General features: G+C 41.1%; 1 protein-coding gene across 1 annotated transcript in view; it reads left to right on the top strand.

The window, feature by feature from the left end:
- Positions 1-906: 906 nt before the first annotated feature.
- LOC123959781 (voltage-dependent P/Q-type calcium channel subunit alpha-1A-like) overlaps positions 907-14,194 on the top strand; it is a 63,926-nt gene continuing 50,638 nt past the window's right edge. The window contains exons 1-3 of the mRNA XM_046034061.1: positions 907-1,853; positions 3,642-3,747; positions 7,308-7,447. Coding sequence (XP_045890017.1) covers positions 1,594-1,853; positions 3,642-3,747; positions 7,308-7,447 — 506 coding nt within the window. The 5' untranslated portion in view covers positions 907-1,593. The remainder of the gene's footprint in view (positions 1,854-3,641; positions 3,748-7,307; positions 7,448-14,194) is intronic.

Genomic DNA, 14,194 nt, shown 5'->3' with positions numbered 1-14,194 from the left:
AGGCACAATCTATATACTTTCATATACAAAATATAGTTTGGGAAGGGGATACCTTCCACATCTTTTAATGTCTTATTTTCAGATGAATTAACATCAACTTAAACCAGACTGTCATGTAAACTTCATCTTCCCAAGCAATACAGATGTCTGAATTTATGGAACTGCAATTTTAATTTGCCATTTTGTTAAAATTACATCTTCTGCAGTCTTACAGTGCATTTAAAAAATACCTAAATCTTAGTTTTATACTTTTTTTTTATTTTTTAACATTGGAAATGCTGTTTCAAATTATTTAGGGAAAGGTTATTAGTAAGCCTTTTCTATATTTTTCTGTCCTACACGTTCATTTCCATTGTTATTTAGGCCTACATGTCATTTGTTGAATTAGACTTTAAGCTGTGCAAATAAATAAATCTCACAGTCAGAAGTATAAATTGGCTTATTTCATCCAGAATTCTTTTTTTTTTAATTCTTTGAACATTTCTTTGTAGTCTGTGGTATCATGTTTAAACTTATGTTCCTACAAGAATTTTTGCTGAAGATGTTTGCTTGTTTTACTTTTACAAATTTTGCCGGAAATTGTATCCTACCCAGTGTTTGGTATACGCTGGGTACCTACCCGATACACATACGTTTAATTGAACAGCAGTTCCTTTTTTATTTGTGTATTTTATTGTTTAAATAAATTAGTTAGCAGTACGCTGACTTAGGCTATAGTGAAACACTATTGCGTCTGTTCATAACCACGCTTTTACTTTGAAAGTAGTTACGGAAATCTCTCTTTATTTCGTATAACTTGACTCCGGTGTGGCTCTCTCGCCTCCCTGTTGCTATGGAAACAGGGCCGGTCCAGGTGGAGCCACTGGCTGGCGTCTTCGCGGTCACGTGGGTGTCTCTGGGTAAGGAACAGTGAAGAAAGTGGCGTCTCTACATTCACAGTAAGGGCGAGTTTATGAAACAGCCTGCTGTGATTTCTCCTCCATTAGCGATTTATAACAGTGCTTTCCTTACCCAGACCGAGGGGCGAGGTGGGTCAAAGAAAACAATTCAGCGTCAGCTCGCAATGGAAACGAGTCTTCAGCGGAACAGAAATGTTTGTGGACGCTTTGTGGACGCAAGGAAAATGTCTTGACTGCTCACGCTGACGGTTCGCGGTATTTCCTATGCTGTAGTCTTTTGTGTTGAACAGTTTTTAAAGGGGATTTGGTAGATGGCGCATCCTGTAGCGTGGACTTGAAGCGTTGACGCCAGTATATTTCAGAGCTACTTCTGATGACCGGGGCAGGCAGCCAAAGAATGGACAAAAATGATGCATCATGTAATCTGTTTATCTAAACTTTGAGCAACAATTTTATGTTGGGGCGAGTGACTGCATGGGCAACAGCAGAGAGGAGTAGGTAACTGACTAATGTTGATGAAAAAGAGCTTTCATTTCCTTGTTTCGTTGTGAATGTTTGACTCTTCTGTTCGTGGACGTAACACGCACTTAAAGGATCTGAGGGACGACACGACAGTGTGTGTTGTGATGCTTCTCCTCCATTCCCTTTATTGTGTCAGTTTTGGTTTCTCCTGCAACATCTGTGTTATTCCGGAATGGCTCGCTTTGAAGACGAACCGACCAGCCGCTGTGGAGGCAGCTGTTCCACGGGCCCGGCCAGAGGTGCCAGCCGGCAGCCGGGGCCTCCGGGGGTCCAGAGAATGTACAAGCAGACGATGGCTCAGAGAGCCAGGACAATGGCTCTTTACAACCCCATTCCAGTCAAACAGAACTGCCTTACCGTTAATCGCTCCCTGTTCATCTTCAGCGAGGATAACATCATACGGAAATATGCCAAAAAGATCACCGAATGGCCATATCCTTACAGCCCAGTCCAACGCCGAAAAATACGTCCATTTAAGGTTCCTTGCTTGGCAGCGGATGATGCATGTATCTGGAATATGATACACTATCTAAAACTGAACGAGATTAAATACCCTTTCATTCGGCAAACATACAATATGCAAAGAAGCGTTTATATCATTAACATTTAAAACTTACACAGTTGGTTCTCAGGCTGTTTCCTCACATCGGGGAAGGAAGGGCGGCAGCTTGCGCCACAATTAGGAGCTTTCTGTAGAACGAATGTCCTGCCAGTTCTTAAAAAAGAGAAGGTCTTAAACCATTTTCTTCGATGAATGTCGGCTAGGACTGTTGACAAGCAATGGGACCTTAAAAGGCCACATTTCTATTAAAGTTCGTCATATTTTAAAAAGAGAACTTGATGATTTGTAATTACTAAAAAGCCCTGCCCTTTGGGAAGAGGAGTGCACAACGTGTTGCTTGGTGTTTTGACTTGGGTTTCACTAAAGTTCATACATTTCTTTTATGCCAAATCTTCTATTACAGTTTCTTGTCAAGGCATTTTTAGGGATCTTAATCCTGGAGTATTTCTGTTGTTTCTCTCTATTGTGGGAAGATGAAGTGAAACCTCTGGTCAGAACAGGCATCATGTATTCTATCCTAATGCTGAATTAATGAATCAGGTTAGGATATGGTGCACATAAAGGCAAGGTTTAAAGTTGATTCATGACGACACCATTGGGCAGGTTTACAGTAGACATTTGCCTCACTGACATTTCATTGTGAGGGCTGCTGGTGGTGCTGTCCGTGGTGCTGAACTCAAGAAACAGCAGGCTGGCCTCAGCATCAAGGCGGTGGCAGTCTGCATGGATGCATGACCCCGAACAAACAAGCCTTAGCCATAAAACGCAGCAGGAAGAAGGTTTGAAATTAGCTGCTGTTGCAGTTTTAATTGATTTAGTTTGCACAGAATGATTTTGTGAGCATGGATGGCAACTGTTGAGTTTGGTGTATTGATCCACCTACAAAATAATTTCTCACTGCTGCAGATTTGAATACTTTCTGAGGGAAAACTCATTGATAAAACACCTCACTTGTTAATAAGTGTTATGTGCGTGTAATGGCCTCCATTACTTAACTCACTGGTTGGTAACCCCCAGTGCTAGTGTATTACTGAGCCCTTTCTGCTGATGCAGAGCAATCGACGCTGCAGGAGGAGCTATTGTGGCCCCAAGCAGCTGGGGGGCCCAGTGACTGGAGTCCATTGGCCACCTGCCTCTCCTGAGGACACTGTCCTGCTGGCAAAGCTGGAACAGTCCTGAGGGAATGGTGGATTATTAGTGCTTATGACAAAACAGCGGTGCACTGCAGGGATGGAAGATACCCAATAATCTGTCGCTACAAATCTCTGAATAATGTCTTGAAATAGCCAGAAATTCTCCTCTTACTCAACACTGCAGAAATGTTTACAGTATACAAAGTAAACAGTAATTACTATATACTGTAGTGTGCGTGTGTGTGTATATACTGTAGCTGCTTTAAATATTTGTGGATGTAACATGTTATGTGTCTTTTATATTTTAAGAAAGCTACAAAACCAAACAACAAGGAACAATTTAGGTCCAGAAAGTATGTTCCCAGTACTCGATTTTAAGAGTTGAGGATGGAGTTTGCCATCCTCAACTCTTTACTTCTTCTTTGCTTCCTATGCTTTTATGTATTGGTTTAATGGTGTGGTTTGTGTTTGCATGTGTAGCAACCTGTGCATTTGCTTTCCACAAGAATTCTTTAACACTCTCACTCCATTTGAGTACTTGATCCTGGCCACCATTATAGCAAACTGCATCGTGCTGGCTTTGGAGCAACACCTACCGGCCTTAGACAAAACACCGATGTCAGAGCGTTTGGTAAGTAGTCACATGACTGCTTTCCATTTCCTACTGTACAGCTCTTCACACAGTGAAAAAACACTGCAACCACTGTGATGATTTGCTCTGTTGTTTCTGTTACCACATTGAATGCAAAGGCATTTTGGTATTTTCATTGTTGATGTCTCTGTAAGTGAAATAGGCCTAATTCTAATCTATTCAGTATTTGTATAGCACCAGTTCCTGACACAAGTTATCTAATTGCACATAGAGCATAGAGCAGGTCTAGACTGTACTCTTTGTAATATTATTTTTCCAGAGATCCAACAATTATAGAATTGGCTCCAGTTTGTAGAGCAGCTCAAAGAAACATGGTTGTCTAGTTATTAACAGCTGGTGCAATCAAGTAATAGGCTTATGCTCTGCTTAATCCAATCCTTCTTTTTTCAGTTCAGGTGACATTTGAAAATGTCAAAACCAAAATTAGTAAAAATATCAAATGTTTACATTTTTCCTTCAGTGTCAAATAGTCTGTCCTCCTCAGCGCTGCAGGTTCAGCAGAACCCTGCAGCGCTGCCTTTGATCATTACCCCAGGTTTCCCCTGCTGCGCCCTCCTCCCACTTAAGCTCTCTTGTTAAATCTTTCGATTAAAGAAGTGCTGTGAACCCTTCTGTCCAATCAAAGATCTGGCAGCAGCAGGGGCGGGGCTGTTTTTAAGAATGAAATGTCACTCCCCGAGGCCAGGAGCACCCCAGCTTCTCACTTTCATAGATCCGCTCCCTGAGATGGGCTGAAACCCTGTCTGACAGACATGCCACAGAGTTCATGATGATATGAAGTGATCAGTATCATCAAGAGAGATCAAGATGCATTATCAAATTTCCTATACATCTTTTCTCTCTTTACCCAGCTGTTATCTAGCTCCAGTAAATATTCTGAAAACAAATGATTGTCTTGACTCTTGTCAGGGAGCTGTGGCTCTGTGTGTACTAGGGCTGCAAATAACAATTATTTTCTCTTAGTCAATTTGGGGGGAAAAGCCCATCGCAATTTCTCAGGGTGATTGTTCAAATTTCTTCTTTTGTCCAAACCCCAAAGCTATTTAGATTACTGTCATATATGACAAAGAAAAGCAATATGACCTCTAAAAGTGAACTAACAGAACAGAACCTAACATGGGAGAAAATGGAACCAGCAAATGTCTTGCCCTTTAGCTTGAAAAACTATTATAATTATTGATTATGGAGAAAGTTTTTTTAAATTTTCTTTTGACTGACGAATTGTTTCGGCTCTAGTCTGTGCACTCCGTACTCTATCTGCTTGTGACACTGATGATGTCGAATTTGAAGCCTATTATGTCAACATCAATTCTAACTCCAATTCTATATTCAAAGCCAAAAACATAAACTGATAAAACGAGGGCTGGTGTAACGTTGGGGATTCTTCAATACGATAACTGAGTTTCAGTACCAAGACCAGAATGAAACATTCAGATTGAAAACAGCACTGTGTTAGAAAAGACAAGGAGCTGGGTTGTTAGGAGCTTGTTGTGTCAGGTACTGCTGAGAAAAGTAAATTTAATCCAATAAATCTTGGGATTCATTTTACAAGGTAACCAGGAATATTACTGATGGCCTGGACAATGGCCTTGCTGGACAATGTCGCATTGGGTTGTGACAAAAGTAAAGCCAGGTTCAACTTTTCTTTTGCCGTAGATGGTCTACATCATTATTGCTACATTGCCAATACAGTGGTTTCCATTGAATTGAATGAGGCGGCTGCAATTTTTTTTTACGCGCTAATGTTGATCTGAACACACCCTTGCTTGAGAAATATAAAATTAATAAAGAAAATAAACACAAGCAAGACGGTTCTGTGGGAGTTACCATCTCCCACAGAACCCCTCTGAACTGACTGAAAACTGCTAGATTTTAGTCCAGCCTTTACTTTTGCAACCTATCTGTGTTACTTTGTAACACGCTTGCCTAGTGGCTAGTGTGGCACACCCTCAAAAACACTGGTGGAGAAACACACTAAGCAGCAGCATACACAGTGACGAGACATCCGCATGCTGCCTCCCCTCACCCCCGCTCTCCCTACCAAACGTTGGGCAGTCATTGAAAATAAAGTTGTTACTGTGATGTAGAGACGGTGCACAGTCAAGTCAAGTTTTATTTATAAAGCACATTTAAAAACAACCAGAGTTGACCAAAGTGCTGGTTACAATGTGCAAAGTTCACGGTTACAGTGTTACACATGAAAGATCAATTTATTACAAATCAATAACTTTAACCACTCTTGCTTCAGTCTAGGTGAGGCTGGTTCGGAACATGTACAGCTTAACCGAAGCCCTGGGCTGAGTTCAGCGCCGACCAAATGTAGCAAAACGTTTATTTCAATGGAAATGACGGTGCCTTGAACACACACCATTGTATAACATCGTGAAGCGTGATGATTTTTACTTCCTTTTTAACACCGCTGTGTTTACAAACTTGTCAGAGCTGACCGGGTAACACCTGTGACAGTGTTTCCAGGAAACATGTCGTTCAGTCTGAAAATGCTACAAACCGGTGCAAAACGTTTTGAGATTGAACTCGCCCCTTGTTTACCGTTTGTTAGGACCCGCCATACTCTGCGTCTGATTGGCTAGTACCTTAACTAGGTACTGCACATGCGCAACTCCAAACAAAGATCTAACAGAAGTGAGATGCTTTACAACGGCGCGTTCAACATACAGGGTGAAAAGCGGTGCTGCAGCAATGTGCAGTATGACAACAATATGGATTTTTTTTGAAAATTAAAACATGTACACCTATTCTGGTTTAACCCCTAAATAAAATTATGATCCTGAAAATGAGCATAAAAGGAACTCTTTAAGTATCAATAAACAGTCCTATGTGTGGTGCCTAATTAAAATCAAAGTAGTCTAATCAAGTTATTTCATAATGCAGTGGTTCTCAAACTTTTTCACATCAAGGACCCCTAAACTGACACAAAGTAGATCACTGACCCCTATTTGATAAGATTTTGCTTTCAGATGTTTTATTACATAAACTGTATGAAACCTCATGAACAAAATAGTCATACAGTCATCATTGTGTTACTTACTTATTATAATGAAATAAATAATTCCCCTTTTTGCTGGGGACCCCTCTCAAGGACCCCTGGGGGACCCTGGACCCCACTTTGAGAACCATTGCTTTAGAGACATTGTTTAAAAGAATACCACTGCATGAAAAGGAAGGCCAGCACCGGAAATTTATCATGAAGTGTACAACAACAGAAGCCATGGTCAAACTAGCGTTTATAAGGTATAGGTCTTGTCAGTACTAAGATTTTATTATATTTTTTATTTTATTATAATATATTTTTTGAACCGATTAACTTTCTGTAAATAAAATGTACCATCACCAAGGTCTAAATACACTTTAAAACCTCTGTGCTCCCATGACTTAATTCAGGTGGTAAAATAGTGACGCCCTTTTCTATTTATTTTGTTGGCTTAAAAGAACTCAAGCTGAAATATAGTGGATCTAAGATGGAAGTCTGTAATTTCATGAATCCTCCTTACTCTACTCTTTTTTTTTTTTCATAACAGGATGACACAGAGCCCTACTTTATTGGGATATTTTGTTTTGAGGCTGGCATCAAGATCATCGCCCTGGGCTTTGCCTTTCACAAAGGCTCCTACCTGCGCAATGGCTGGAATGTAATGGACTTTGTGGTGGTCCTAACAGGGTGAGTAGCACTGGCCTAATGGTTTATACAGCTGCTAACTGACAGCTGATGGGCATCAGCGATTAATGATGGGAGGGAAAGCTCTGCTGTGTGTTGTTTCTAATGTTAAGTAGAGCTGAACCATTCCAGATGGCAGGGTGTTTTCTTCCTGTCTGAATAATCGGAGTCTTGATACGGTGTTGTCCACATTAGACATGCAGAAAACAACAACAAATCATTGTATATACAGCACAGAAATTACTGCATCACAGGATTTCAGGGAAATATCTTTTGTGGTATTCCATCACACATTATGAAAACCATACACATTTTCCAGCAAATGGGCTGTTTCAATAAGTTGTGATGGAGCTTGTGTGAAATGACGACGGCTACTTTGTCGATGATGTCAGAATCAGTTTTATTGCCAGGTATGTGTACACATATGAGGAATTTGACTCAGGATTGTACATTGCTCACGATGTGCTTACTTATACAATAATACCATAACACAATAATAATAAAATAAAATCAGACACAAACTACAGAATAGACAACACTAATATACACACTATGAACAAAACAATATAGACATATTGACAAATATTGCAGTGATCAGAGTGCAAAGGATGCAAGAGTAAATTAGGTGGATATGATATACAGGTACACATACACATACATGCATACATGTAACTGTACACAGTGTGATGGAACATAGTGCAAAGGATGCTGGAAAAAAATAAATAAGACCTATGACCTGAGGTAGGTGTATTGGTATACAGTATATACAATATGACATAGTATGAACATAGTGTGAACAGCACTGAAATAGAGAATGGTGAATAAATAAATAATAAGTGGAAACCAGTAAACAGGTGCTGATTAGAGACAGAGCTACTGGGTTATTGCACAGGAATTGTTCCTGACACTGTGAGTCAGAAATCAGCTGTTCATCAGAGTGATGACTTGTGGGAAGAAACTGTTCCTGAGTCTGTTGGTTTTGGCGTACAGTGCTCTGTAGCGCCTACCAGAGGGGAAGAGCTGGAACAGGTTGTGTCCGGGGTGAGATGGATCTGCAGTGATGTTTCCTGCCCGTTTCCTGACTCTGGAAATGTAAGTCCTGAATGGAGGGCAGGTTGGCACCAATTAATTTTTTTTCTGCAGTCCTGACTGTCCGTTGTAGTCTGCTCCTGTCCTTTTTGGTGGCAGATCCAAACCAGACAGTGATGGAGGTGCAGAGGACAGACAGGATGATGGCTGTGTAGAACTGGATCAATAGCTCCTTAGGCAGGTTGAGCTTCCTGAGCTGATGTAGGAAGTACATCCTCTGCTGGGCCTTCTTGATGATCGTGTCAGTGTTGGGCTCCCACTTCAGGTCCTGGGGTATAGTGGAACCCAGAAACCTGAAGGATTCCACAGCAGACACAGGGCTGTTGAGTATTGTGATGGGGGCAGAGTGGGGGGGCTCCTCTTGAAGTCCACGGTCATCTCCACAGCTTTGAGCGTGTTAAGCTCCAGGTTGTTTTGACCGCACCAGAGAACCAGCTGATCAACCTCCTGTCTGTAGGCCGACTCATCACCGTCCCGGATGAGGCCGATGACCGTTCTGTCGTCAGCAAACTGCACGAGTTTGACAGATGGGTCCCCTGAGGTGCAGTCGTTGGTGTAGAGGGAGAAGAGCAGTGGAGAGAGCACACACCCCTGGGGGGCGCTTGTGCTGATAGTCCGGGTGCTGGATGTGATGTTCCCCAACCTCACCTGCTGTCTCCTGTCAGTCAGGAAGTCTGTGATCCACTGACAGGTGGAGGCTGGCACAGTGAGCTGGGTGAGTTTGGTGCTGAGGATGTCCGGGATGATGGTGTTGAACGCCGAGCTGAAGTCCACGAACAGGATCCTAGCATATGTCCCTGGAGAGTCGAGGTGTTGCAGGATGTGATGCAGACCCAAGTTGACAGCATCATCCACTGACCTGTTAGACCTGTAGGCAAATTGCAGGGGGTCCAGCAGGGGGCCTGTAATGTCCTTCAGGTGGACCAACACCAGTCTTTCAAAGGACTTCATGACTACAGATGTTAGGGCGACGGGCCTGTAGTCATAGATGGAGGGTTTTTTTGGGACCGGGATGACTGTGGAGTGTTTGAAGCAGGAGGGAACTTCACACAGCTCCAGTGATTTGTTGAAGATCTGGGTGAAGATGGGGGCCAGCTGGTCCGCACAGATTTTCAGGCACAATGGTGAGACACTACATCACAACAACAGCATGTCTAGAAAGTAAGCTGAATGTCTGTGGCAAGTCACTTAACGTTACTGACACACAAATCATGGCTTCAACTGCTAGAATAGTGTTGTGAGCCTTGGTCCGAGCCACTTTGTTTGTTTTTTATTTACAAAGTCAGGGCTGAGTACAAACACCAGATTTGTTTTGCTGCACACACAGAACTTATTGCTTATTTAGGGCCCGAGCACTAACCGTGCAAGTTCCCCATTGAAACTGTAAGGAATTTTTAATTTTTTTTTTCTGCAAAGTAAGCTCAATCTTGGGGGCCTAAACATACTCGAAAACTCACCAAATTTTGCACACATGTCAGAAGTGGTGAAAAATTTCGTATTTTATGGGTTTTGCGCATGGGCGTGGCAAAATGACTCGCTAGCGCCACCTAGAAAATTGGAAAAAATTAGCCCCTTGTCCATGTTCAACCTACATGCACGAAATTTTCTGGGGACATGTATCATGTCCAGACACACACAAAAGCCTCAAGAACCCATATCCTAAACTTAACAGGAAGTTGGCCATTTTGAATTTTATGGCCATTTTTGGATGATTTACACACTCCGTACTTTAACGAACTCCTCCTAGGCATTTAGTCCGATCGACTTTAAATTTCTGCTGTGCCTTCTAAAGGCATTGACGATGAAAAGTTGTGCTATCTGTGAGTTTTCGTCAATGGGCGTGTCTGTGGCGTGGCATCAAAGATCAACTCTTCGCCATGACACAGGAAGTTGTTGTAACTTCAGTGTACATGCTCACATCTGAACAAAACTTTTACGTGCTTGATAACTCTCCCACCCCAAAGACATCTACACACCAATACCGATTTATATTCATAGCGGCAAGTGCTATGTAGCTCCACATAGGGGACACAGGAAGTGACATATAACACCTTCATGCAGCGTCGGAACCTTGTAGCAAATTCACAGCCGCACAGGCAGAGCTCCAGAATATGCAACTCGGCCGGCTCACACCCGGACGCGCTACAAGTGCGAGGGCCCGCCCAACGCTGCTTGCAGCTTCAATATTCCAACTGTTCTTCAATATATTTTAGCTATTTCAATAATTTATCTACTACATTTTTTATTTCAAATCTGTACAAACCAGCACAACTCCCCTGGTTGGGAATCGCTGCCCTATAGCACACAATAAGGCCCGACTGTATGATATGTAGGCTCTTTGGACAACAAATTTCTAAATTATTTTATTGTGATATTTACTTGATAATATGTTAATTTACTACACCATTCTGAACAAGAATTTTATAAATAAACAGCTCGTAAAGCATTATTTATTATGCATTCATGGGAGTTCATTGTCTTAAAGCTTCAGATCTTTTTTTGGCAAGAACTTAATAATGCTTAGTTTGCCCATCACTAGTGTTCAGTTGTTAAATGGTGTTGTTTTTGTCATTATACCGCTACAGTTGCTTTAAGGATGGAACAAACCACTGATTTCAATAATAATAATACATTTTATTTGTGAGCACCTTTCATAGCACTCAAGGACACCTTACAGATTAAAACAGTTAAAATACATTTCAAGGAGGCAAATATAATAAAGAAAATAAAAACGAGACACAATTTAAAGATTAAGATAAAATAGAATAGGGCGGCGAATAGAGAAAAAATCTGTTTTTCTGGATTAATGAAATTAATTGTTTAGTCTATAAAATGGTAAATATAATGACAAATACCAGTGAAAGGATAGCAGAAAGTAGTATCTTTTATATTACTTTCAAAAAGCCCCAAGGTAACAAGTATTTTTACAAGATAAATAAAACATTTAGGCTGATTGACTGAATCATTGTTAAGCATTATGTAAAGCTGACATGGCTCTTAAGTGTTAATTTATGAGTGATGTGGACTAATAGAACAGTGGTGATATTAGTCCACATTTGATTGAACTGTTGATTGTACTGTCTACATACACGTCCTACACAATATTGCCATTTAGTTATATTTATGTAGTAAAAAGGCCCAGCATGTATAGAAATACTGCTAAACCGCTTGTAAGCTTTTCACTCTATCATTTCAGATTGTTGAGTAAACAGAGAGGATCCCTTGGTATTGAATGAGAAACCTAGTACGGGAATAGTGCTGCTGGGGGGGGGGCTGTGTTGTGAACGACCCAGCCTCTTACATAATGATACACAGATTTATATGACCCATCTATTGAGGCTTGTGTCAGAAACCTCATTGCAGTAAATGGAGCCTCCCCCAATTCCCAAATCCCTTATCAGGGTCTCCGCCCCTCTTACTGGTAGTCACTGGGAGTGTCTGAGCCTTTGTGCCTGTTGGCTGAAAAGAAGGGGAAGCAGTCGGTGGAAAATATAATAAATGATATCCACCTGAATGACTCTGTTTTTGCCGGAATGCAGATATCTCTTTGTGTTTGCATCTGCATCCGTAGGGATTTATACTAGGACCAGTGTTTTGGGATGTTTTATCTCCTGTTTTTTTCCTACCCTTCGGACAACAATAGGTTTGGTTTCCATTCATTTCAGCCATACCTCCCTGAGCACTCCCGGTCTCGTCTGATCTCGGAAGCAAAGTGGGTAGGGCGTAGTTAGGCCGCCTGGGAATGCCAAGACATACTTAGGGAAATTCAATTTATCCACTATGATATTGTTATTATTATATAACACATAGGTCCAAACTAGACACACATGCACAAACAGGACCTATACACATTCATAAATGTATGAAGAAATAATTGAGTGAGGGGGCTGCCATGTAGTCAGGATCCCAAAGCAGTTAGGGGTTCAGGGTACCTTTGGCAGTGCCCGGCTACTAGTCCACACACTGTATGAAGGGTCCATGCTGGACTTGAACAGGCCACCCTCTGGTTCCCAAACCAAGTGTCCTTCTCCTTGAGCAAGTTACTGAACCCCAGATGGCTCTTGATGGCGGTGCCATCAGTGTATGAATGTGTATGAATGGGTGAATGTGTTATTTATTGTAAAAACCAGAAAGGCGGTATATAAGTACATTCCAGTTACATTTCACCTGTGTGAAAATAACCTTGCAGATTTGTAACTTGTTTGAAGTAATCCATTACAAATGCGAGCTTTTAGACTTTTCAAATCAGGCTGCACTTTAAAGCTGTATTACTATGCAATTATAGACATGTAATGGATTACCTACCATAAAGTGTAAGACTAGTGAAATTCTTTTATTTTTCTCATCGTCAACAAATCTCATCAAAAGACCAAACCAGCAATGAATGGATCCTACTAACAAGTATTGTGTGTGTATCCAAAGCCTGAAAACATCTTTCTCTGGACCACACAGCTCCATTGTTGTCCAAAAACTATTAAACACATGAATGAGCCATACCATTGCATTGGTTACCGCGTTCCTTCATTGCCATTAACACACACTCCTTTATTTTGACTCAGTCCCACATACTCTGTCCTGCTGCCCCAAATACTCACCAGAGCACCAAATGTGGGTTAATCTGCTGCTGTATAGTTCCCAGCAAACACATTTCTTCTAGTTGGAGTACAGTGACCAAGTGTTAGGAATTTACTAAATAAAATTTAAAGAGGTGGGATTGTGCTTTTTGGCTTTTTCCCAAACACTAGCTACCCTCCAGGCAGTCAATGGACAGAGTTGTTCCTGTGATGTAGAGACAGAGCTCAGTTAAAACTTTATGGATGAAAGATACATTTTTTACAGATTAATAACCACCACTCTGAAACTCTTGCTCCAGTCTATGTTGCCAAGCTGGTCGGCAACATGTACAGCTGAAACGAAACCCTGTTTACCGGCTTCTCATTGGCCCGCCCTTCTCTGCTTCTGATTGGCTAGTAGTCCTTAACTAGGAACTGCGCTTGTGTAACTCCCAACAAAGATCATTTAGATCTGCAGCAAAGTGAAGTATGACAAAAATATGGTGTTTTTTGGAAAATTAAACCATGTAAAACTGTTCTGGTACAACCCCTAAATATGATTTTGAACCTGAAAAGGAGCATGATACCACCTCTTTAAAAATGAAACAATATATTGGTGACCTGTTTTTTTTGTTGTTTTTTTTTTGTGATTAAATTTATTGATTTAACTAAATGAAAACCATACAGTTACAACATACAACCCCACGCTGACTGAACGCCCCCTCACTCATTGTCACCACATATGCAAAAGACCTGTGTTGTCTGCTTATGGACACATCCTCCCACAAAATTTAAAACACAAAGAAATACCATTATAATAAAGACGGTAATAAAAATGATGACCAAATAGACAACAAACTCTAAACCAAATATACATATCTTATACATGAGATAATACAATGACTACATAATATATATTCTCCACATCTCTTGGTGTCTTATGAACCCTCCAGAAAGCTTAAGTACTTTCCCCATTTTCTGATGTAGACTACACTCTTGTAAAACGTTTAAATTACATTTTTTTCAAATGCTGCCACTCTAGGCCATCTCAAAAGCCCACTCTTGGATTGAGGGTACCTCTGCATCCTCCACCCGCTCAGAATAATCT

Source organism: Micropterus dolomieu, linkage group LG21, assembly GCF_021292245.1.
Source record: "Micropterus dolomieu isolate WLL.071019.BEF.003 ecotype Adirondacks linkage group LG21, ASM2129224v1, whole genome shotgun sequence".
NCBI lineage: Eukaryota > Metazoa > Chordata > Actinopteri > Centrarchiformes > Centrarchidae > Micropterus > Micropterus dolomieu.
Note: the sequence above shows the minus strand (reverse complement) of the source record. Positions and strands in the feature narration are given on the sequence as shown.